Source organism: Ceratotherium simum, chromosome 7 (genome assembly GCF_057802395.1).
Source record: "Ceratotherium simum simum isolate JZ-2026a chromosome 7, ASM5780239v1, whole genome shotgun sequence".
In the NCBI taxonomy this organism is placed as follows: Eukaryota; Metazoa; Chordata; class Mammalia; order Perissodactyla; family Rhinocerotidae; genus Ceratotherium; species Ceratotherium simum.
Genome location: NC_141906.1, coordinates 75,531,411 through 75,557,389, shown reverse-complemented (window position 1 = coordinate 75,557,389; position 25,979 = coordinate 75,531,411). Strand labels below are relative to the sequence as shown.

At 40.2% G+C, this 25,979-nt stretch overlaps 2 protein-coding genes across 2 annotated transcripts in view; one reads left to right on the top strand and one right to left on the bottom strand.

Annotated features, from left to right (window-relative positions):
- Positions 1 to 889: 889 nt before the first annotated feature.
- Positions 890 to 25,979, bottom strand: part of LOC147916718 (uncharacterized) — a 75,468-nt gene continuing 50,378 nt past the window's right edge. Inside the window, exon 3 of the mRNA XM_087434091.1 lies at positions 890 to 1,963. Coding sequence (XP_087290217.1) covers positions 1,859 to 1,963 — 105 coding nt within the window. The 3' untranslated portion in view covers positions 890 to 1,858. The remainder of the gene's footprint in view (positions 1,964 to 25,979) is intronic.
- LOC101390178 (olfactory receptor 8B8) lies at positions 23,115 to 24,062 on the top strand. The gene has a single exon (XM_004438405.3). It carries the CDS (start codon positions 23,124 to 23,126, stop codon positions 24,060 to 24,062), a length of 939 nt encoding a protein of 312 aa, XP_004438462.1. The 5' UTR covers positions 23,115 to 23,123.

The window sequence follows — 25,979 nt, the reverse complement described above, 5'->3', positions numbered from 1 at the left end:
TATATTGTAATAAATGTACCTCACTAACACAAGATAATAATAGAGGAAACTGTGAGTGAGGAAGAAGAGGGATATGTGATCTCTCTGAACTATCTGTCCAATTTTTTGTAAGCCTAAAACTGTTCTAAAAAATAAAGTCTATTACCTAAAAAATAAGTGTTATGATCATTTCTTTTCTGAGTTTTGAAGTAATCTAAACTTATTTAGGGAATTTGGAAAGTAAGAAAAGTATAAAGAAAGAAATTTACCCCTAAGACCACTAAGCAAAGATTGGGAAAAGATGTTCTCATTTTGAAGCATTTTCTTTCAGTAGGATTTATACTCTATATACCACGTTATAAAATGTTTTCACTTGTTATTGTAATATGAGGTTTTTCCTTGTTTTTAATTATTCTTTTTTTTTTTGCTGAGGAAGATTCGCCCTGAGGTAACATCTGTTGCCCATCTTCCTCTATTTTGTATGTAGGCCACCACCACAGCATGGCCACCAACAAGTGGTGTAGGTCTGTGCCCAGGAACTGAACCCAGGCCAAGCAGAGCACGCTGAACTTAACCACTAGGATGCTGAGGCTGGCCCTATTAATTATGTTTCAAAGTTTTGCTGCATATTATTTCATCATATGGCTATATCACACTTTATAAAACTTTTGTCCTCTTGTTTCAAGTCCTCCAATATTTTATTAGTTCAACTAATACTGTGACTATCACCTTGGTGTAAAAATCTTCGTCTAGATTTACGGCAATTTCCTCAGGATTGATTCTCATGGAGAATTGTGGCGTCAAACAGCATGACATTTTGGATGTGATATTTCTTTTCCAGTGAATTTATTCCAATTTGAACTCCCAACAGGAGATAAACATCTTTATGAAATGTCTACTCTTTGCCAGACACACTCTACTGGTAAGGGTATAGCTCATGAAAAGTAATCACCCTCACTATTTAAAAGTAGTTTATATTATTCTCTTCTCTTCACATGCCTCTCTTAGTAGGATGACAGTGAAAGGCCACTGAATCTTTTCTTCCTGCTTTTCTCTCTGGACACATAAACCTTATTCACTAAGACTCAGTCTCGTTAATTTTACTACAGTTTTTGCACTCTTAAAATTGGAGGAGGAGAGAAATATGGGGCTTATGAGACACTTTGTCGTTTACGATAAATTCTTTAGAGATGTGTAACCTGAATACCCGTTTCTGCATTTTCCTATTAAGATTAGGTGCCGCTACTATGTGCTTCCAAAGCACCCTTCACTTAACCTGTTAGAACATTTACTGCACCATAAGACAACTGCCTGTTTACCTGTGGCTCATCCTCACACAAAAATATAAACTCAGTGAGAGCAGGTCTATAGCATCTGTCTGGTTATCTCAACATTGCATAGGAGAGTAACTGGTGTACTACAGATGCTTAATAACTATTCAGTGAAGGAAAGAATGAAGATTCCAGAAGATTGAGAAGATTATTTTTTAAAAGGCCATGTCTGACTTCCAAACCTATGATTTTAGACACATTTGTAGAGAACATATAGCATTTCATAACAGAGGTGAATGGTGCATTTTCTCCACAGTGGTTGCTTTCTGTTCTTGCTAGTTCATCTGGGTACAGGCTGTCCCTCAGCCTCCTCTATGTCTGGATAAGAAAGGTCTTTTCCTAACTAACTCAGTTGTAAGTAGAATGTGCAGAGCATACCATAAGAAATTAGCATTGTTAGCAATTGTTAGGGTGGCATTTTGTAAGACGTGGAGATTCTACTTAAATGTTTTTGTCAACTCTCACCACCATAATCTTTCAGCGTATCTCACACACCTTGGAGTTGTCTTCATTAATGTTAAGGGAGCTGATGTATTTATGCTTTCACACTAATCAATCATTCTTTGAGTTGTCTTCAAACAGATGCACATTCTCAGGTACCTCTGTATCTCCTGTGCAGGCAAACCAGTCTCCAGCATCCTGACGCAAACTCTCTGGCAAAGAGAAGCAGGGACAGGTGTTGGAATTTTGTGAAAGCTGGCAGGCATAAATATTTGATAAGGAGATCTGAGGGATACAGGCGAAGCACTGACAATATGTGGTATACCTCCCAACTGAGAGAGATGTTTTTATGTTACTGCTGTGACATTAGTGGGAAAAAAAAAAAGCAAACACATCACATCTGAATCGTCCATTTGTCTCCTGAGCTTTTCCTCCTTCTGGTGTACTTCTCTATGTTCTCAGGTTCTACATGTTGGGTGAAGTTTTGGTTTTGCCCATTGGAATCAATTAATCCCTTTTTAAAGGGAAGGTAACAGACCTGTTTTGCCGTTAGTGACAGGTATCCTGATTTCTGCTAACGTTGTTTTTCTCAGGCATTTGGAGCTGGAAACACTGATTCCTTCTCACTTGCCCAGGCCCCATTCCAATTCTCTCAAAAACTGGCAGTTTTTAACAGAACTCACCCTCCTGGAGAATTTAGATGTCTTCTTGTTCCCAGCCCTCCTGACTGATATGCCCAAGATATTTGGGTAACTTACATTTTATCATTTTATTCTTTCTATCCATTTGGGCCTTATTTTTAGGACTGTTTTTATGACTATGCTGATAATTCTCCTTTTTCCCCCTTTAAATCCATTCTCTACACTTGTCCACCCTGCTCTCTCCCCAGGAGTCTGACTGATGCAGACTGCATTAGCAGACTCTCTTGCCCTCTGTCTTCAACAGGCAATGCGAGGAAAGAAAAGAGTGAGGATAAGGTATTTTTTTCCTCTGGCCTCCTCCTTGTGGGAGTGCTGTGGGCTGCATCCATCCACCAAGGGTCACGCTCAGGTCAAGTGGTCCTCACCACACAGCTCGCTCTCTTCTTTCCACTTCAGGCCTACAGGTGGTAACAGTCCTTGCTGAACAGTCCTTCAGGCCTACAGGGTGGCACCAGTTCCTGCACTATCCCTTGTGGTTTTACTACATCCTACCCATAACTTTGTAAACCATATGCTTTGCTCCCACTTATAGACTCTATGCACCAGAGGGCCCAGCTGGTGAACTAGATGATCAGTTTTCCAAATCTTCATCTGACCAGCTGTGGTGTACGTACCTACTTCACCAGGCCACAGAATAGAGGCATAAAAGTAAGACAAAAATTATGATTAGCAGTTACACATCTCTTTTCTCTACTTGCCCACAGAGAGAATGGCAGAGTAGAGTGCCTTGTGCTTGCCCTGAATTCAGGAATGTCATCCTAAGTGCGAAGTGTTGGTGAATCACTTTAGAGCAGTGTCTGCCCTCTCTCTTCCTGAAGTTAATTAAGGTAGGGGAGAGCAGGATCCTAATACGGCCCCAAACAGGGCTAAAATATCTCTGAATTTAAAACATCAATAATTATGTCATTAGCTTTAATAAGTAATTCTGAAAATTGTTAAAAAATATTTGTTTATCAAAAAATTCGTATCTGGACATCCTAGGCTCCCAGATCAGGGCACAGAACTGATTAGTACAGGAAAGTAGAAGAAATGAGGGGGAAATAATACATGAGAAGCTGTGTTTTTAAACTTGTTTGGGATTTCAAAAATATTTTGTACTAAAGGGAACCATGAACAAAACGAAAAGATAACCCACCAACTGGGAGAAAATATTTGCAAATCACCTATGCAACAAGGGGTTGATTTCCAAAATATATAAAGAACTCATTCAACTCAACAACAAAAAAACAAACAATCCAATGAAAAAATGGGTAGAGAATATGAACAGACATTTTTTCCAAAGAAGATATACAGATGGCCAACAAACACATGAAAAGATGTTCAACATCACTAACTATCAGGGAAATGCAAATCAAAACAACAATGAGATATCACCTTACACTGGTCAGAATGGCTATAATTACTAAGATACAAAACAACAAATATTGGAGAGGATGTGGAGAAAAGGGAACCTTCATGCACTGCTGGTAGGAATGCAAACTGGTGCAGCCACTATGGAAAACAGTATGGAGATTTCCCAAAAAATTAAAAATAGAAATACTGTATGATCCAGCTATCCCACTACTGGGCATTTACCCAAAGAACTTGAAATCAATGATCCAAAGAGATCTATGCAACCCTATGTTCATTGTAGCACTATTCACAATAGCCAAGACGTGGAAGCAACCCATCAACTGATGATTAGATAAAGAAGATGTGGTATATATATACAATGGAATACTACTCAGACATAAAAAAGACAAAATAGTCCCATTTGCAACAACATGAATGGACCTTAAGGGTATGATGTTAAGTGAAATAAGCCAGACAGAGAAAGACAAATACTGCATGATTTCATTCAAATGTGGAGTATAACAAATACATGGATAAAGAGAACAGATTAGTGGTTACCAGAAGGGAAGGGGGATAGGGGGTGGGTGAAAGGGGTAAAGGGACACTTATGTGCTGTGATGGACATTAATTAGACTACTTGGGGTGACCACAATGAAGTCCACTCAGAAAATTATACACAATAATGTACACCTGAATTTTCACAATGTTATAAACCATTATTATCTCAATAAAGTTACTGGTAAAAAACATTTTGTACTGAAGATATTTGAGTTATATTTATGGAACTTTGGAAGCAAGAATTTAGCACGTGATTATGCACATATATGGGGTATGTATTTCTATGCTTCTCCATGAGAGGAAACATGGCTTTGTGCAAATAAGTCCTGTGAATGGGCCCATCTTCTTTGGACTAACTGGGCACCTAGCTTTCCAAGTCTCAGGAGGACTGAGATGGGAGGAATTCTTTCTTTTCACTCACATTTCCTTCCTTTTTCTTCCTCAAGGGGGAGTTATGCTCCTGACTTCTGGGACTGAGAGATCAAACTGGGCATATGATGTGCTTCTCCCCTTTTGTAGGGAAGGCCTGGTGTTTTCTAGCTCTGCTTGTAACTGGGTTTGTAAAATTTATATGTTGAGTTTGCAGTGAAGGAATTAGAGAATTCTACTGTGGTTGCAGATTTAAGCTTTCTCTTCTGGTCACCTTTGTCCATATTAAAAGCTGATCTTTTGATCTCCTTCCTCTGTCTCCTGTGTCTTATTTCTTTACCAGTTCTCTCCTCAGAGTGCTGAATGGGGATTGATTAATTATCAACCTTAACCTTTCCCCTCCCAGAAATATCCTATCCACCCTTTCATGTGCCCAATGATTCATCCCCTAATATCATTTGCCTTTCTCTAAAGGTGCAGGGTTTTACGGGGACTCCAGCCTTTGTTTTTGCTGAACTTTCTGCCTGGAACGACCTGCCCTCTCCTCTGCTGGTCAGCTTCCACTTATCATTCAAGACTCAGAGCAATTAGTTCCCAGTGTATCATAAACCTGACCATGTATTTCCATAGTAACAATGTTATTAATGAGTGAAAAATTAGAGTAAAATAAACATATGATCAATAATCTATAATTAAAGCAATGATATATCACATATAAAAACAATAAATATTTTACAATGTAAAATCAGGTCCCCAATTTTCTAAAATGGACAATAAGCTATTTTATGTATTGATTGCATAATGAACCTCAACAGACATTAACATGTCAAACATCCCAAGAAAAGTAAACCTCTGTCATAGCACTGACCATTTAAAACATAAATGTCAACTACATTCATATTAATTAAACATCAAATTAATAATTATGTCATTAGCTTTAATAAACATCAAAAATTTGGGGTATTAATAGATGGCCCACATTATTTTACAAACTTGCCCAGAAGTTGATACACATATTCAATACATGTCTATGTAGCAAGTGAATCTGTTTATGTTTATTCTACCATCATTGAAGTAATAAAGTTGGGCTTATTCTTTTTAAGAGGTGCCCATTGTTAAAAGCAGCAGATGAAGAAATATACTGTATATTCATACAATGCTATAATATGCAATAATAAAATGATGTACTATAACATCAACAGTATGGATGAATTTCACAGACACAATAATGAGCTAGACAAAAAAACTGTATTAGACGACTCTATTTAAAGTTCAAGAAAAGGTAAAACCAATCCATAGTGATAAAAGATTAGAAAATGCCAATCTCTAGGGGTAGGGAGTGGGTGGTATTAACAGGCAAGGGGCATGAGGGAATCTTCTGGTGTGTTGGCAATATTCTGTCTCTTGAGCTGGGTACACATTGATTTGGACACTTGAGATTCCGGCACCTGATGCATGCTATCCACAGAGTGTGGAAATGCATGTGTTTATCATTAAAAAAAAAAAAAAAAAAAAAAAGCCATTGCAAAATAAAAGGCTTAAGAATCCCACAAAGGATTTTAGGTATGAGCATACGAAGAACAGCAGTCTCCAGAATCTCATCTTTTTGTTCAATTTCTTTTTCTCCAAACACAATCAAAAGCAGCCAGAAGGGAACAAATTAATCTAAATACAGCACAATTCTTTGTGGTAAGAGGAGGGTCTGTTTCCCAACATGACGGATGTTATCCCAAATGAGAGAGCTGCTCCACAGCCTGCATGCTCTCCTCCTCCCCACTCCCTGTCCCAGCCCTTCTATCTGGCTACTTCCAGTATAACTAGTCAGAGTTCTTAGGGGCAAACAGCTGTATCTGACTCTGGTTAACTTAAGGGGGTTTATTGGAAAGAACAAGGTTTGTGATCCAGGCAGGGTCAGGAGAAGGCAGGCAGCTGGAAACTCAGTCAAATCACACTGCAGAAACAGGTTGGGATGCTGACTGGCCCTACCAGCATCTATTCCACAAGCAACTGAGCACTGCTGGTGGCACCTCCTAACATCGCCACCCACCAGAGGTGGGCGCTGGCAGGTGTCATCGCTGCCTTTGCCATTATGGACTCGAAATTGCTTCAGAAGCACAGTCCTGAGCAGAAGCACCTGAATGCCTGAGGTTGGATGAAGTGTTCTGTGGGGACTGCTTCCAAAGCGTGGAGATTCAACCAAGACTCACCTAAGGGAAGAGACTGCCAAATAGGAGGACAGATATCGACACACCTTGTCCTTCAAGTTTCTGCCTGAATTTCAGTTTCTGACTGAAGAAACTCAGTCAGATTTATGCTGTTATTAAATGCTTTCATTTTTTGAAACTTTTGGCTTGGGACTCTCAGGCCATACACGTAGTGTGGATTCCAGCCCCAAACACACTCAAGTGTGGGCTTGCGGGTAGGAATTCCTAGAGGAGAAGGTTTGCATTATCTGCTTCAAAGCCAGGGCTGAGAAGAGACTGTTTTCTCCCCATGTCTCTACATGGGGTCACTTTTATCTACTTCACTCACTGGGAATGAAGCCTGGCTGGGCCCAGGCGTTGTCTCCAGTCCCTCACATATGAAGACTCAGTCTTGGCAGGTTCCCCCAAGACAAGTGTCAGCCTCTACCTACTTTACATGATTCCTGCCTTCCTGTCTCTTCTGCCCTCCCAGGAACTTCTTTACTTCCCTGGCAGCTCAGTCGTGCACCAAAATTATGCTTTTTTTCTTTTTAATCCAGCATTTTAATGCATGCTGAACTGGAAGGAATTTTTCTGAATTTCAAACTGCTATATGACCAAAAATAGCTGCCTCTATACAAGTTTTAGATTTTATAAATGAATGAATAAATGAGTGATAGGGAACAAATGAATGAGTGAATGAGTTTTATTTTATACTCTAGTGAACCAAGATTGTTACTTTTGTCTCATATCTTTCCTTGGCTATTGCTTCACATTTGCTGAAACTCACAGGGGAGTGAAAAAAGCATTGAGTAGAAGAGTCTTCATCCTAAAACGGAATGCCATTTTTCTAAAAGTAAACCTTAGAACATTCAAAATTGAAACTGGAAAGAGAGTAGTTATTAGACCAAGTGACCCATTCTCTTTACCGGTGATACTTCATCCGCTTGCCCTTAGGTCTCCTACCTGATGCCAACATAGCATGCAAGCCTCAGAGGGGTGTTGCTCCCCCTCAACGCTGGAAAAATGACTGTATACAAGGCCATAGACTTTCAAATTAGACTTCTAAAATGACTGCCCAGAAGGCTAGGGAGTACCTGGGTTGTATGTACATAGATGTATACATTTGTGAAAATTCAGTGACACAAGTCACTTCTTGTCCTTTCTTGTTTGTATATCACAATAAAAAATAAATAAAAGTAAATATATGTATACGCACACACACACACACACACACTTTTTATTTTTGTTAGGCAAAAAATAAAATAAAAGCTAGATAAAATAAAACACAACATTTGTGGAGGATATGTCTTATGGGTGTTGTTACTCACCTTCAGTATGTGTCCCATAGGGGTTATTCTCATCCCAGCTCCTGTGGAAGAAGCCACCTTTCACCCTCAGTATGTAGAGTCTTCCTTGGATATGTCTATGTCTCAATGTCCCGATACAGCTGGAAACCGACTTCTCCCTCCTCAATCTATGTAGGGCTATCTTTCTCAGTGTTGGCTTTTGTCTGAGGATCTACTTCTCCCTTGGGAGACTGACACTGCCAATGCCTTTAACTTGCAGAAGAAATGTTACTACCTAACAAAATTCATCTTTGTTTCTACAGTAAATGACAGAGTCAGAGTTTGAACCAACTTTGGCCATAAATCCCATATACTTTGCACTGAATGACACGGCTGTATGGTTTTATTTTCTCTGAGAATAAAACAATTAATTCTTATATGGAGTCCATCTAATTTGTAACCACAAATTTCCAATCAGAGTTATGACATAAAGGTTTGGTTATATTGCAGCACAGTGCATTGGCAAAAGCATCATCTTTGAGATATGGTAGGCATGAGTTTGCAGCTCTGCTCTGTGTTTTACTAACCATGTGAACTTAGGCTAATTATTTCACTGTTAAACCCAGTTTAGTTACCTGTAAAATAGAAATAATACTAGTCTCATACGGTTGCTATTAAGATTAATGTACATAATTTGGATAAAGCACTTTGCCTAGTACCAGAAACTTCCTCTTTTCCCCTGGTTGTCTTTCTTTCTAAAGGAAATATGAGGTTTCATATTCTACATACAATGTAGTGAAATTTGTTTTTGAAAATCTAAATGATGTGTAAGGACAAAAAAGGGACCCACTTCCTGAGTTGCACAACAGTGAGAGGTAGGTTCTACTACCCCATTTAACACAGGAGGTAAACGAGGCTTAGAGACTTTAAGTAACTTCTTATAGTTAATATGCCAGAAAAATTACTGAAATATTATTACAAGTTTTTTCTTTCTTATTTTTCCTCCCCTCTCACAGGTACAGTTTTGCAATTTTTCTGCCCTTCCCAAGCCTGGAAGAAGTCTTAAAGTTTACTCTTTGGAGAGTTTGAACCACAAGGACCCTGTACTCTGGACACCAGGCACAGCTCTGGGCAAGGACATTGAACTGAAAAGACAGGGATTACATGAAATTCTTGGAGTTAATTTGTGAACTTTCTGAATGTTGGCAGCATCATTATGAAGGCCACTTTCCCCTCAACCTCTTAAATTAGGAGATTGGGATATCCTTTCTGGTGAAATTGAGCAACGTATGAGAAAGACCTACAGAAATTATGGTTCCTCCAATAACACAGCCCACATAAACCAGCGAAGAGTGAAGTACTCCAGTTTTCAAGTGTGCCTCAAGCCTACTGAGTGTCCTATCAACTTAGGATACTCTTAGTTTCAAGATAACAACCAAGGATCACTGAGCAATTAAAGAAGAATTATAACATGAACACAAGAAACTCAGATGAAACAGAGACTGTTATGCTGCAGTTGTCCTACATGGCAGAAGATATCTAGAGGCAGATAGACAGGCAGACTGTCTACCTAATGCAGAAAAATAGGACTTGTCATCTTGTATTGGCCAGTCTCACCATATTTGTGGTGAGTTGGACAGTTCCTACATGGGCTGACTGCAAGGTACCCTGTTGGTTACTGAAGTTACTGGGAAAGAAATGCTGATAAGAAGCCCTGGAACAGGAATACTCTTTTCAGGCAGCCCTCTGCTGGAAAGGAGAATGAGAGCTGGGACACAATCCACGAGGAATTCTCTTGAGGCAACTTCCTCTCCTCTTTCCAAATTTTTTCATTTGGAAGGCACTGTCCATCTCCAGTGAACAAGTTTTCTGGTTAGGCCTTGCTGTGTCATGGTAGAAAAGGGAACTGTATTCATTCTTCTGTTTGCCCCAGGCCAGCTAAATGCACTGACTCAGGCTTCTGGTCTGGAGTTCTCTTTATAAACAGCTACTAGACCCAAACCGGCCAGCAGCAGGCTGTGTCCGCTAACCTGCATTTTGGCACCAGCACCCCTGCAGTGTGATGTTGATGTTTACTTCCTGGGATGGGTGACATCTTTTAGAGGATTTGTTGTCTCAATTTTGAGCTTAGATGTAGAGGAGTGATATAGGTTGGGGATGGTCTTAGAGGAAAAAAATGAATGCAGTGGGAAAGCTTTTGGCTTTGGTTTTCCCATCATCATTCCCGAGGAAAAGAGATCAGAGAAACTGATCTCTTTTCCTCGTTTTATGGTGAAGAAACAGGCAACGTGAGGTTAAGGCTCCTTCCATGGCTAATTCACTAAGCAAATAGCATCACAAGTAAAAAGAGGGTCAGGTGTGCCAGCTCCCGGCTGTACCACATTCTCTTTAACAGGGATTGTGGAGTGGCTGTATAAGTTGAGAACCCAAAACAGTACATATAATAACGGTTTGGATGGAGTTCATAAGAGATGGAAAGAAAAGTACAGAAAAAATAGAAGCAACATTTATCCAGCACATACTGGATGTGAGCATGGCTCTGCAGTTGTGTGCGCAAGTGACACGATATTGCGGAATGTGGGCATGCAGAGCTGTCAGGATGGAATCCCAGGATGGGCAGAGTAAGACCAGGATGGCTTCAGGCAGCTGGCTCTGAGCAGAGTGCCTGCAGTTCTAGTCTTGGGAGTATCTGTGCTAGGAGTAGGAGATGATTCTTTAAATAATGCACCAGGCATGGGCCAGGACACTAGTAATTACAGGGAGGTTTGACCTTGAATAGGTCATTGCAGGGGAGGATGCAGAGACTGGGACTTCAGCTGGGACTGGTGCCAGGCTGCTCTCTCTGTGTAGGTGGGGCCCTGTGGTTTTATGCTTCCCTCTCATTAATGAGGTGTATGGGGAGAGGGAGTGCTGCGGGGCCATGCTACCCATTTAACTGATGTGGAATTTGGTTTGATTTTTTAAAAAATGCATTGAAGGCCTTTATTTTGTTGTTTGGATTGAATTTGGAGATCCAAAACTTAGCTAGGTTTGCTTAGCTAGTACAGTTTGTTCCAGGGACATTTGCCTCTGGGCTGTGATTCATTCCCCAACATTGCCCTGCATTTGGTACATATTTTATATCCCTGACTCAGGTCTTTTTCCAAAATGCTTAAATCTCACTGTTAGAACTTCCTTTTAGACCCAAAGGTCTTCTGGAAATATCAGGGGATGAAAGGCAGGGTAGAATATTGGAAAGATAATGAACTTTGAAATTTGGAAGCAAAAGAGCCCCATTGGGGTTATACAGGTTATATATGCCCCAGGTTTCTTTTCTGTAAAACAGGAAAATAATCCGTTCTCCCAGAATTGCAAGGATTGATCACGATATAGTGTAAAGTGGGTTTTAAACTATACAGAGCAGTACAAATGTCAGCTCTTGCTTTAAATGTGGGTTCTGAACTTACTGAGGCAGGGTGATAGGGGAGGCAGAAGTATTAGAAATACATCCTTGGGGACAGGAAGATTCTGATTATTATCAGGATTGTATCACTTCCTTGGTTATAGGAAAGAAGCTCCCTCTAAAGAGAGGCAGTTGGGCACAGATAGTGGAGGAAGGGGATCTGAGGAAGTTATTTTTTATGAAATGTGAAGTGTATGTTTATGGCAAAACCATTAGGCCAATATACAGAGAGATTACAAGCTCAGAGAAAGAGAATTATCGATGGCTAAGAATTTGGTTACCAGAGTAAGACAATTTGGATTTCCTTCCAGGGCTGTCACTTCTGCAAATTCTGGAAAATTATCAACTTCTGTAAATTTCAGTTTCTTCATTTGTAAAATTAGCATAACAACAGAATCTATTTCATTAAGAATCAAATGAGATAAAGTATTTAAACTCTTAGTACAATGTCTGGCTTATAGTAAGCATCCAAGAAATGTTAACTATTAATTTGCTATTAATTTGCTATTATTTATTCATAGCTATTAATTTGAAAAATCTTGTCTCTTAAATTTTTATTTATTTATTTTTTCCCCCAAAGCCCCAGTAGATAGTTGTCTGTCATAGCTGCACATCCTTCTAGTTGCTGCATGTGGGACGCGGCCTCAGCATGGCCAGCAAAGCAGTGCGTGGGTGCGCGCCCGGGATGCGAACCTGGGCCGCCAGCAGCGGAGCGCGCGCACTTAACCGCTAAGCCACGGGGCCAGCCCCTTGACTCTTAAATACTTACTTGTTATTAACATATGTCAAAACTATATTTCATTTGTTAACAAGGCAACCAGCAGGAAGACAAAGAAGCTGCTTCTAAGAGCATTTGTGATATAGGCACACACACACACACACACCATTTTATATAGGTATATATAAAATCACATACATGTAGATAGTTAGGAAAAGGATGCTGAAATAAGATTGCCATGTTAGATATATGACTGATTAATGTCCTACAGGGCAATAAAACCATATTCCCTTTAGCGTTAACGCCTTTATTGAGCTATACAAATTATAATGACATCAATTTATGCAAAACTCTCACCTTACAAGGCTATAAAATGCCTGCCCCTTTATCAGTTGTGAATCGTTAGTCAAATACACAGTGACAGTCTCCAAGAATGTCACATTAGGATCAAGCAGGTATTTTGGAAAATGCTCTAGCTTGATATCAAAGAATTAATCAATCATCTATTTACATTTTTCCATGTTTGGGATAAATTTTTCTTTAACATTATTAAAAGAATTTTTGGAAGGGGCAACCTAGAAGACATTGAGCAGAAATGAGACAATTTATTATAGGAGCTCCTCCTCTCTATCAAACCAACCAGGGTCTTCTTGATTTCAGAAATCAAGGTGAGAGGAAAGGGGGCCCAAGGCCTTGAGCTTTTACTGCCTCCAACAGTGATTCTCAACTTGGCTGCACTTTGGAATCACCGGAGGAGCTTTAAAAAAATACTTCTACCAGCGCCTCATCTCACAACTTCTGATTTAACTGGTTTGTAGTGTGGCCTGGGAAGCAGAATTTATAAGGAGCTTTAGGTGATTCTACTGCACAGCCAAAGTTGAGCACTTCTGGGCTACAACTTTTTCAAATACTCTAAAAGCCTATTTCATTAGTTGAATTTGCTGATTTACTTTACTTCAGAAATCAAATCTCCCTTTTCATCTGGGAAATTCTCAAATACATGCCAGGGTATGACAGAATAAGGCTGCATAATCCCAAATCTAGCTAATGGCACTGTGGAGTGGTTGACACAGCCTGGCATTTGGATTTAGATGACTGGCCCCTGAATCTCAGTTTTATCTTTTGCAGAGTAATGAGTCAATTTCCTTATCTGTAAAAGGAAGAAAGAATCAAATAAATTCAAGTTGTTTTAAGGAGTATATAGGATAATATACACGGATATATTTTTCAAATTTTAATATGCTGTTCAAAGGTGGACGGTCATCCAGGTATTCGGATTTATCTTTAATTTTTCTCAGGGCTTGAAGCTTTTGGTCTAATACAGCAGGCGCCTCTGCAAATTTGTGGGGAGGTTATTAACAACTGAAACAGGAGGCATAAATTGGGGGTAAAAGTATTGTTTGTTGACACCTGAGCCCCACGTTAGGAAGGATCTAAAGGTATCAGCTTTAATGGAGTAAAAGCGGTCCAATACTAAGAGGATAGTAGAAAAACTTCCTTGTTTTAGACGACACATCTGTAATATCCATACGGTGGCCAGGCTGTCCTCAAAACGAGTTTTCAAAAGGGCTGCACTATTTTAATCGACTCCTATTCACACCATTGGTGTGGGAAGAATCCCCACCCTATGATTATGGGGATGGCTAAGCACACAACACCCCGCCCTGGACAGATGGGTTAACAGAAGTTTATTAGTTCCATATGCTCACAACCTTGGGGGCAGGACACTGCACATCACACAGGTCCACAAAGGGGTTGCAGTCAGGAACAGAGTGAGCAACCAGGGGCTGTGGGAGGCAGGCTTTCTAGTATTGAGAGGATGAGGTGACCCTGGTTCCCATGCGAGAAGATAACTGACTTGTTTGAATAGCTCCTCAGGCTCACAGGGCACTGAAACTCTAGGATTCCAGAGACTGTGCCTGGACCCCAAGATAAGGAGGGTTGTTTGGCTAGGAGGCCTCATCAGCGGAACCAGACCAGGGAGGGGAACTCACAGTTAGGCCATTTGAGATCCTCCTGGTTTCTCCCAGATGTTGAGGCAACACATAATGTTGGACCTTAATTTTAGGCCTTATATCTCGTGCACACCTTCACAAAAAATTACATGTTCACATTTGAGCATTAAGGCAAAGCTATGCATATATACGCAGGTATGGTATATATATTAAGAATAAAATTAAAAGATCAAAAAGAAAAAGATGTAACTCTCTTATTATCCATGCCAAATAGCTAGTTTTGCTTTGCATATGGTAACAAACTAACTAATGAGTGACAGGCTTTTTGAATCATAGCTGAGAAGTTAAGTTTTAGCTCACTAAAATCAATAGCTACGATTTGGGGCTGGATGGAGAGGTCATACAAGAATAAGAAGATTGTGTTAATTTTGGTTGTTAATTTTGTATTTTGCCTTCATTAAAAAACACAGGAAAAGGAAAACATTTTAGGGAAACGATAAATTTATTTCACATGGCTGAATTTTAGGTGTCTGTGAGATATTCAGGTGGGGATGTCTGATAGTCTCTTGACAATACAGGACATGAGTCTGAGCTAGACATATGCATTTGGCACCTATCAATTATATAGCATGGGTTAATCTTAGTCAGTATGGATTGACTGCATGTTTATCTCTAGAGCTGCCTGGGGCATGGTACTGACCATTGGCCAATGCTATGGAATATATTTACTAAAGATAAATGGTGTTTTATAACCATGCATCCCTGAGCTATTTGGGGGCAGAATGTACTAGCTTACCAAAATTGTCTGATAATAATAATAACAATAATAATAATTGCACTTGGTTTCAGCAGAACCTGGGGTGTTGCAACGGTTCAGGCTGGTCACATAGGTGGACTATGCCTACAGGCTTGCTCATTATAAGAGTATCAGACTTTGGATTTGCTGGTACCAAGAAGCTTCCCATGTATGTTGGTGGTGGTTCAAGAGCTGGAGACAAAGTGCATCTTGTGCAACCCAGTGGTAGGAGAGCAAAGAAGCCTGTGCCAGAAATATCTGGATCCCTCTCATTGCATACCCTCCTCCTGTAGTTGCTGTATCCTTTACTTGTGATAAAGCTCTTCTGTGAGTATACAAGGTTTGAGTCTTGTGAGTCCTTTCAGCAACTGAATACTTAAGGCAATTAATGTATAATTAACACATGAGTAGATGATACTTAAACCATAAGAGTGGAGGGAATTACTCTGGGAAATTGTATCGGATGAGGAGATAAGAAAGGTGAGGTTAGAAATTTGAGGAACTTCAACATTTAATGATGGGCAGAGAAGATATCTGGTACATAACAGACAACTGTACATTACATTATGAGGCAGACAAGGCAGGTTTTGATATTCCTGTTTACAGAAGAGGAAATCCCAGATTGGAAAACATTCTTACTTTCCAAGGCTACACAACTAGATCTTTAGACTCCTAAACGTGGTTCCTTCAACTACATCACATTTCTTCTTAATTAAAACTAGTCTTTAGAAAAGTTCCCTAGAGAAAGCTTTGAAAAGCACAAGTACAAAATTTTACAGAGGTTTTGTGGCTTTCTTGACCAGTAGAGATGTTAAAAAATAGCAGAGAGCCTTCACCATCCTGCAATTAAGATTTCTGAAACATCTCTATCCAACAAGGAAAGTCTGTTGCTTTCTAAAAGATTAGTGAATCTGCATTTTTAGGATTTATTTTTTTAAATCAGTTGAGACATCCCCACTAATGCCTAGAATAACCTCCCCTCCATCAAATTGCCTTTAAATAAGTCTATGTTACCTCCCTGTTTTCTCCCTCTAGCACAATCTTGGAACATGGTTTACCCTTAATACACCTTGAAATCATATATTTTACTTCTAGTGTTAGGGTAATTATAGCACATATATTCCTGAGATAAATGTCACTTAAAAATGGATCCCTATTTTAAGAGCCCCAAACTGTGGGCTATGATGAAACTCAGCTCTGGGCAGCTCCTGACTTGGGAAGGCTTTGCAGTTCTTTCTGTCACTGAGTAATTTTCCTTTACCAGTCCTCAAAATATTGGGAGGTTCCTTTTATTCTGTAAATATCTTGATCCTGGAGGTCACACCCAAAAGGCACAACCATTTAGCATGTCAGTTCATGCTTATTTAAAATGCCAAAAATACTTGCAGTAAAACCAGTTATGTGTAATTTATATTATTTATTTATTTATTGGAAATGGGTTTACCACATAGCTATTTATAAGAAACTTCTAATGAATTCCTTCAGTATTTGAAAAAATAAACGTACCCCTGAATTTATCAATTTTTACATCTGGGCTTTTATTGAACCATACTTATATTTCTTTCTATTGTACTTAGTAAATACTAATGAACAACATGTGTATTCGTCATTGTGTTCAATATTAGGCGTGTAAGTTAAACAACATATGATCTTGCCTTGCAGTTGCTTATAAAATAGTTGGGGATGAGAAAATTCACTCCCGAAACTGAATGAAATGTAAAAGGCAGAATTTGACCAAGTGGATAAAAAGAGATACGGAGGAATAAGGGTTCTATGACACTTCCTTAATTCAAAATTACTTATTAAAGATTATGAGAGTTAATCCTCACAACCATCCTATGTGTTAAGTGTTAACATCTCTGCTTATAAACGGGGCCACTGACACACAAACACTATAAACTTACTCAGCCAATGAATTATGTGATTAGAACCCAGGTCATTTGGCTACAAAGCCTGCTCAGGGCCACCACATTGGCCTTCTCTGACACACTTCCTAACAATTTCCTCCTCCCTTTGCATTGAAAGGTTCCATCCTTAACCCTTGACTTGAGATTTCTGTGGTCATCTCTATTTACACGATTCCCAGTTCATGTCTTGATGCTCTCCCGTTTCACACTGACAGTGTTTCCTGACCACCCTCTTAGACATGCTTTCAGCACTTGACAGTCAGGTCTAAATTTTACCTCTACACCTGCCCTCCTTCCTTCCCTTTTTCTCTGTCCTAGGACTGAAATCTTAGTCACCTGTGATACTTGATCTTTCCTCTCCATTCTTCCTCCACCATCATTTTTCTAGCAAATCTTGTTAATTCCTCCATCACTACAAATACCTGGAGGCTTAAAGAGACCAGGCTGTCATAACTAAGAGATAAGCACGTTTGATTCCTTTGATTAAGGAAATGTTCTTGTGCAGAGCAGGATAATAATAGCACCTACTTCATAGAATTTTTGTAAAAATTACCTGAATTAAAATGTATAAAGCACTTCGAATAGGTGCTGGCACATTTAAAAAGCATTTTAAAAATATAAAATATTAGCACTAGTATTAATATTCTTGAATCCATTAGATGATATTTTTAAGCATGCTGAATCTATACCTTTGTAAATTATTCATTTTCTGTAAGTGACATAATATATGTAAAACTACCAGCAGAGTGCTTGGTACCTAGGTTCAATACATGTTAATTACCCCCAATACAGACCTCCGAGGTCCCTTCTAATTCTAGGATTCTATGTTAAATATATGTATCTTTTACGTATAGATTTGTATGTCAAGGAGTTGAAAATGCTTAATAAAAGTAAATTAAGGTTAAATATAATGCAGAACCATATAACTCCTGATATTTGCTTTCTCAGGAGCTAACTGAGGCCATTTCAAATGAAGATCTTTCAGCTGCCATCATTTACATCAAGTTCTGTTCCTCTTCCTATGCACCTGTAACTTGTGCTTGGCCTACTCTGGTGTGCAGTGATGGTCAATGCACTTGAGGCCAACCTCATGCCACCAGAAATCTGAGGGTTAATGCATGTGCATGAGAGACATTGTATTGCATTTACACGTATCACACATGGAATGCCACAAATAGACTGTAATAAAAAAAAAAAAGATGGGAAAAATAGAAATAAATAAAATGAAGCACTATATAGAGATTCAAGTTTTGGAAAGAGAACAGTTCTATAACAAAAGAAATACAGTTAAGAATAGTTCTTCCTACACTGCTTCCTGTTTGGGCTTCATCTGCTCATCAAGGAACATGACTTTAATGAAGCCCCAGTTGAGAAGATTTTGAAGCACAGTTCCCATGGCAACAGGCTCTGAAGTGACACAGATCCAGAGGAACTTTTCTTGGTTTTTCTATCATCCAAACGAGAATCCTCTAAGGCTCCTAGAGAAAAGTTAACTTTTAATGAAGCTTGAGTCTTCTTCGCTTTCTGTGCCCCAAGGAGCCTCTGTCCTGTGGGGCTCATTTCAGGTTTGTAATAATCATTTATTTTCTTTAGAATTGTGACTACAGTGGGATAAGAGCGGGGATTGGTATTTACTGTAATCACCAAGGCAGTGACAAATATCTAAGTATAAGATTTATGCTTGAGGCCTCTTGTTATTGAGCAGTGATCAAAATATATCCCCCATGTGTTGGAATGGCAAGCACCGGGTACATGCAAATGTCACCAAATACTCGTACACAAAACACATACACACACATACACAGGACTGATGCAGAGGCTATATAATTAGCTTGCCAAGTGGAGGACAGGCAGCTGCCAACGTGCTTTTGATTATAAACTCATTACATGATGACTCCAGCTGCCCCACCCTCACCAAAATGTATGATTCATCGAGTCCTACTTGATACTTCCTAATTAGAGATCTGTTTTTTGGTTAAAGATTTTGTCTTTATTAAAAAAAAAAAAAATTCCTGGAAGAGGGTGTGGAATGTGGATGATCCCCAACAAGCTTTAGTAGAATTTGGGAGATCTTTCCTGAGAACTGGTTTTTGTTTTGTTTTGTTTTGTGAGGAGATTAGCCCTGTGCTAACGTCTGCCAATTCTCTCTTTTTATTTTTTTTTTTTTTGCTGAGGAAGATTGGCCCTGGGCTAACATCCGTCCCCATCTTCCTCCACTTTATACGGGATGCCACCACAGCATGGCTTGCCAAGCAGTGTGTCGGTGCGCGCCTGGATCCAAACCGGCGAACCCCGGGCTGCTGCAGCGGAGCGCGCACACTTAACTGCTTGCGCCACCGAGCTGGCCCCGAGAACTGGTTCTGACAGAGAATTAAAAGAGCAAGCATTAGGACTGTGAGTGCTTGGGGAAGACGAATTTTTACTGAGACTAGAAATGGGTACAGAAAGAAGAGATTGGAGGCTATAAAGGAAGCCTCACCTGACTGTAATTTGGCCTTTGTGGTGTGGCGGAGTGCAGTTATTTGAAAAATAGGGCGTCGGTGGTGGGACAGGAAGTAGGGACAAGGTGAAATACTCAAGGACCCTGGTCCTGTGTGTGGATTAAGTTTTGTTGGGGAGATGGGCCTTAGATAAAGTTTTGAAGAAAACATATTATTTCAGAACTCCTCTCACTTTTATCAGGTCTCCTCTCCCATCCTATATTAGCTTCTCTCTTGCCCCTTTCAGGCTCATCTAGCTCTTAGCAAGTTTTTTCTCTTTCTCATTACCTCCCTAAATTATATATATTTTATGTATGTTTTATGTATATTTCCTATAACATTTATCAAGGCTCTTCTACATGTCACCCTCTTTGCTAGGCTCTTCTATTTTATGATTTAATTTAACCCTCATAACAACCTTGTGAATTATTATATTACCTCCATTTTGCAGATGAGGAGATACAGAGTCTGAAATTAATAAACCTTTTGTGAGCTGCTGCAAGCCAGTTTCTACATTTGGTTGTAAAGATATAAATGTGAATAAACCTAGTTACCATTCGTCACAGTTCATGGAGGCACATGGATGACCACAAAGACAGTATTACGTTAGGAGGAGAGCTGCAGGAGCTCTAAGGACAAGGTACTAGGATTTTTTGGCTAATCCCTATTAGGGTGTGAGCTGATAATGATTTGAAATCCTACTCCTTCTGGCATTTGTCATTTTGATAGGGCATACTTGCTGCACATGCACCAGAATGGCTGAGTGGATTCCCACACATTCCACATGTGGTGGCAGAGACAAGGGCAGAAAGCAGGGCGTAAGTGATGCAGCTGAGGAACCGTGCTGTTTGCCGACAACTGCATGCAGCCAGCTGCCACAGCAACAGTAGAAGCTGAAAAGATGGGCTGAGTAACAGACAATTAGGCAGAAAAGATGTCCAACACAGAGAGCTTGGTGATGGGACCTGAACTCAGGGCCTTGAAAAATGTTCCGAGTAGAGGGTAGAGGACACCACAGCTATAAGGCAAGGCCCACATTATGTGATTTGTAACGTGCTAAAAGCTTAGAAAGGCCTTTTGCTCCATTAGCCTGTTACTTGTGAAAGTCTATCTCTTATCCCTTATTTTGCTGTTGTGCTTTGAGTTAAGCCATCTTGTCTGAATGCAAATAAAACAGTCTCTGGAGAGACTGTTGTATCAAGTCATTGACACCCAGTAGCCCATTAGACTAATTGATCTTCCTCAGCACATCTGATCACGTCCTCCCCCGATCATGTCATTGCCCCATTCAAAATGTTCCACGGATTCACACTGCACACACATCCCCTGTTATGACATTCAAGTCTCTCTTCTGTATGACCCGGGGGTGCTGTTTCAGGCCTGATGTCCAATTATGTACTTTACTTGTACTTTATATTTCAGCCAAAGTGAAGACCAGGTGAGCTTCTTCTGGGTGAGCTGGAGATCCTCTTCAATGGGAGAGGTTAGAGATCCACGTTTTATTTCAGACTGTACCACCAATCAGCTCTGTGATCGGTTGGACCTCAATTTCCCTGTCTGGAAGATATAGGCTAGGAGGATTAGATCAGTGAATCCTAAACCTGGCTAAATATCCAGATTACCAGGGGAGATTCAGAAGAGGAAGCAGATTATAAAGTCCCACTCCTGGAGATTCTGAATTATTATGTCTGGATTGGAGCACCAGGATATGTACTCTTAATAAGCATAGAATTATCTAATTAACTGGACAGCCAGGTTTGTGGAACACAGGATTAGATGATTTTTAATATTGCTTCAAATCTATGAGGCCCCAAAAGTATGAATTAGCTGTCACTGAGCTCAAAGCAAGACTGAAAGACTGGGACAAAGAGGGATAACTTTTGTCATGAGAGAGGGGAGTCAGGAAAAGAGCAAAGCGAACAAGACAAATGTTGGTGGGTCCAGTGGGGTAAAGGGAGATCAAGTTACAAGGCCATTGGGGTCAGTAAGAGGCTCCTGGGAGCCTGAAAGAGAGCCGAGAGGAAGGAGGACATGGGCCATCAAGAAGAATTCCAACAATTTAGCAATTTTGTGAAAAAAACTGTTCTTAACTGATAGAAATTGTTCTTTATTGCCAGTCTTAAATTCCAAGAGATGACAGGAAAGATTTGTTCCTGCCTGGACTAGATGTTGTGCAATTCCTGTGATAAACTGAAATGCAAGTGGTATGTTGAACGCCCTTCTCTGAAAGCGCACAGCGTTTTATTTCTTTTTCTGGATCTTATCACGTTTTTTTTGCATATCTGGTTAGGTGTGTTCTATCTTTTCTTTTCCAAGAGATCCTTAGAGCCTTGAAGACAAGGACCCTGCTTTATACATTTCATTATCTCCCACAGGGAGATATTAAACACAATTATTAAGAACACTAGATTTGGGGTTAGGTGGACCTAGATTTCATATGACCTTTGTAATTTAACATCCAGTGAATTACTTCATTTCCAAAATGGGAGTGATAAAATCCAGTTCATAGGATTTGGGGAAGAATTAAAATGAAGTATTATACGTAAAATGGTATTGGATCTTGGCATGCTGTGTCAACATGTAAGTGCCAAGACTGGAAGAATGTTGGATATACATAGTAAATACTCAATAAATTATTATTATCGCACAACTACTGGCTTTTACTGAGCAGATGTTAACTGAACAAATAAATAATGTTTCTAAAAGCCCATTCATATATTATCAAGGGTATAAGAAAATATTCCTTCTTTTTAAATTTCTAGGGCTGTAATCCCAGGGGAACCTCTGGCTTTTTACTTCTAATCAGGTCCCGAGATCTCTAAACCCAGAATAAAACTGCTCAGTCTCCTGTCACCAGCTGGCACTGATTATAGGCAAGGATGCTGTCTCCCTTCTGCAAGCCGGAAAAAAGCCTCAGGGCAAAGCCTCAATCAGCTCTCACATCATTTAGCTCAGAAAGAATTCTAAGGCAGTCCAAGCTCTGATCCTCCAAACAGGACAGGAACTAAAGGGGTCTGTGCTTAGTCCCTTCATCTATGTTAGTTAGCACCATGGCCATATATATCTGTCCAAACAATTGAGGACAAGAGTTAGATTGAAAGGTACATCACTGAAGCTCCAGGCTGAAGGAGAGTGAGTGACTGAACCCGGGCTGAACTTTTCCTAAGTTTCCTAACTCAGGTAGTAAAGGCTTTGGAAAAGACCACATCACTTTTCTGCTCTGTCCACCTTGACCACAAGGTGGACACTCCAGGCACAGCTGGGTTGATTCCAACCTCTGAGACAACTCTCCTCACAGACTGACCCCAGTTGTGGTAAACTTGAACAGAAATTGGAGGTTGGAAGGACACAATAAATGGACCAAAGTAAAGATCCGGGAGACTCAGCTCATCCTTGGGGCCCTTCTTCCCAGCAGCCCCTGCCCTCACCATGGAAGCAGGTCCATCCTCCAGATGGTGCTCCAGAGGCAGAGTCACTAAGGGGCTGTGAGAAAAGACCCTCAGAAAGGCCTTTCTGCTGAAGTCTAAAATCTCTCTGTGTGGATCTAATTCACAAGAATGGGGAGGTGACTGGGAGGGCAGCAGTTGTCGCTCTCTCTCCCTCTAAATGACTCTTTTCCCTTGTTCCTACAGAATGCCTTAAATGAGAATGGTAGCTGAGAATTCCTCCGTGACAGAGTTTATCCTTGCAGGCTTAACCAACCAGCCAGAACTCCAGAGCCCTCTCTTCTTCTTGTTTCTAGGTTTCTACATGGTCACCATGCTGGGGAACCTGGGCTTGATAACGCTGATTGGACTGAACTCTCACCTGCACACCCCCATGTACTTTTTACTCTATAACCTGTCCTTCATAGATTTATGCTATTCCACTGTTATCACACCTAAAATGCTGATGAGTTTCGTCTCAAAGAAGAATATCATCTCCTACGCAGGGTGTATGACTCAGCTCTTCTTCTTTCTTTTCTTTGTCATCTCTGAGTCCTTCATCCTGTCAGCGATGGCATATGACCGCTATGTGGCCATCTGTAACCCACTGGTGTACACAGTCACCATGTCTCCCCATGTCTGCTTACTTCTTTTGTTGGGTGTCTATGTGATGGGGTTTGCTGGGGCCATGGCCCACACAGCATGCATGGTGAGACTGACCTTCTGTGCCAACAATCTGATTGACCACTACATGTGTGACATCCTTCCCCTTCTTGAGCGCTCTTGCAGCAGCACTTATGTAAATGAGATGGTAGTTTTTGTTGTTGTGGGCATTGACATTGGTGTGCCCACAGTTACCATCTTCATTTCTTATGCTCTCATCCTTTCCAGCATTCTCCGTATTCGTTCCACTGAGGGCAGGTCCAAAGCTTTCAGAACTTGTAGCTCCCACATAATTGTAGTTTCTCTTTTCTTTGGATCAGGGGCATTCATGTACCTCAAACCATCTTCTCTTTTACCTATGAACCAGGGGAAAGTATCTTCCTTGTTCTATACAATTGTGGTACCCATGCTCAACCCACTAATCTATAGCCTGAGGAATAAGGACGTCAAAGTTGCTCTGAAGAAAAGCTTGAGCAAAAAATCATTCTCCTGAGAAAGGGGCGATACTTAACAAAGGGACGTTTTTCCTTCCATAGATGATTCAGGTTCCATTGGTTACATGGAGGAAATTTTAACTCTTTCTCAAACAAGTGTCTCATTCTAAATGTCCTTTAAGATGACTCTTAAAACTATAGGATACTCACATTTAGTGGACCTTAAGGATCATTTTATTCAGTTCTCTCATATTTCTGAGAACAGATAGAGGCTTCTGTACGTTCCCTGAGGTCACTCAGTTACTCAGCAGCAGAACTGTGTCTAGAATCCAGGTTCTTGATTTCTAATACTGGTTGCTTTCCATTATGGCTCACTCTCTTTCTCTCTCAGCCCTGGAAAATTTCATTTCAAATGTAAGGCGGTCTAGGATGTTAAAATCTCGTTCTGTCTGCAGAAGTTTCAGGCAACTTTTCAAAGGCTAATTTTAAATATCACATTTTTGCAAGAAGGTAGGAGGTATAGGATTTTGTTGAGATGGTCTTGGCTAAATGACCAAACAAATTCTTGAAGAATTTTGCAGAGTGTGTGTGGGAAGTGTGCTAGGACCCAGAGAGCAGCAGGCATGGTACCTCCTGAGACAGTGGTGTGGAGCTTTGGAGACTTGGACTCTAAGGGATTTGGCAATGGTGGGTGGAAGATCTCATAGAAAATGTCAAGGTTATGAAGGACAGGATTTAAGAATTATTTCACACACAATTATCTCGTTTTCAAATAGTGCTTTTAAAACGAGAGTGGAGAAGTTTGCAGCTCTAAGTGGTCAGCTAAGGATCTGGAGACTATTTCAGAACCATAGAAAACTTTGTGTTACAAGCCAGTAATCAGGTTAGCACACACAGCAGCCAGTCAGCAGAGGAAAAGACCACTGACTGTTATGGTACTACATGCGACAGAGACTAAGTGGGGTATTCTCTGTGCCTCTCCAGACCAATTTTCTGCCCCTATATACCTTACTCCAAGTCCTGGATGGCATTCCCTAATGGCTCGTGTCAATGGACTCCCTTGTCCTCTGGTTTCTGGTTGGGTTAAGCCAATGGCAGCATGGGCAGAGGAAATCAGAGAGAAGGAGGAACATGATATTGTGATATTTATTTCTCTGACTTTCTTCCAGCTGGGCTACAGTGGCAGTAACTAAGTGCCCATTTCCTACACAGTTACAGTAACTGCTCCCACCTTTGTCTCTTCATGCCAAGGATTGCTAATGTCTCCCTGCTGTTGTTAGCCTGGGGAGAGCTACCATCTTTCTGTCGTTTCTCTCAACTACCCTTTTGCCTAGCCTCATGCAAATAGTTCCCTTGTTATATTTTTTCAATTACTTTGTTTCAGTGGATCATCTGTGTTCTGCTGGGACCCTGAATGACACACCTTTCAGGAAAGGACAGAAGGATTCTACAGCTTAGGTTTGTAAATCCACAACCTAATGGTATTGTGTAAAGCGAGGAAGAGTTTCCTTTTGGTTTAAAAAAAAATTATTAAGTGGTAAAGATGTTTTACAAAGCAATAAGTAAAATTCTGTGAAAGTACTTTTGATTTATGGATACATAGTTTTGCCCTTGGGATGGTACAGATCACTAAGGGAATGAGAACAGAATGAGAGAATTGTGTTTAGATGGCACAGAATACATGACCAGCATGGAATCTGGGTGACTGGGACAGCAGAGAGGAGAAGAGTAGCATAAAGACTCAGAAAGAGTAGAAACTAGGGTGTTGGAAGGTAGAATCAAATTTGAACCCTCGCTTCTATTCAGTAGCTCTGTGACCTTAAGAAGTTACTTGATGTCTCTGAGCATCAATGTTTTCATCTTTAAAAACTTTTTTTACAGGATTATAAAGAGAATTAAATGCCAAGTACCCAGTAAAATTTTTTTCCATCCCTGCTAGATCCTCCTCCTCCTAGTATCAGCACTAATTTCTTGTG

Bases quoted from the DNA above. Each gene is read 5' to 3' on its own strand.
- LOC101390178 (XM_004438405.3), top strand. From the start codon at position 23,124: ATGAGAATGGTAGCTGAGAATTCCTCCGTGACAGAGTTTATCCTTGCA.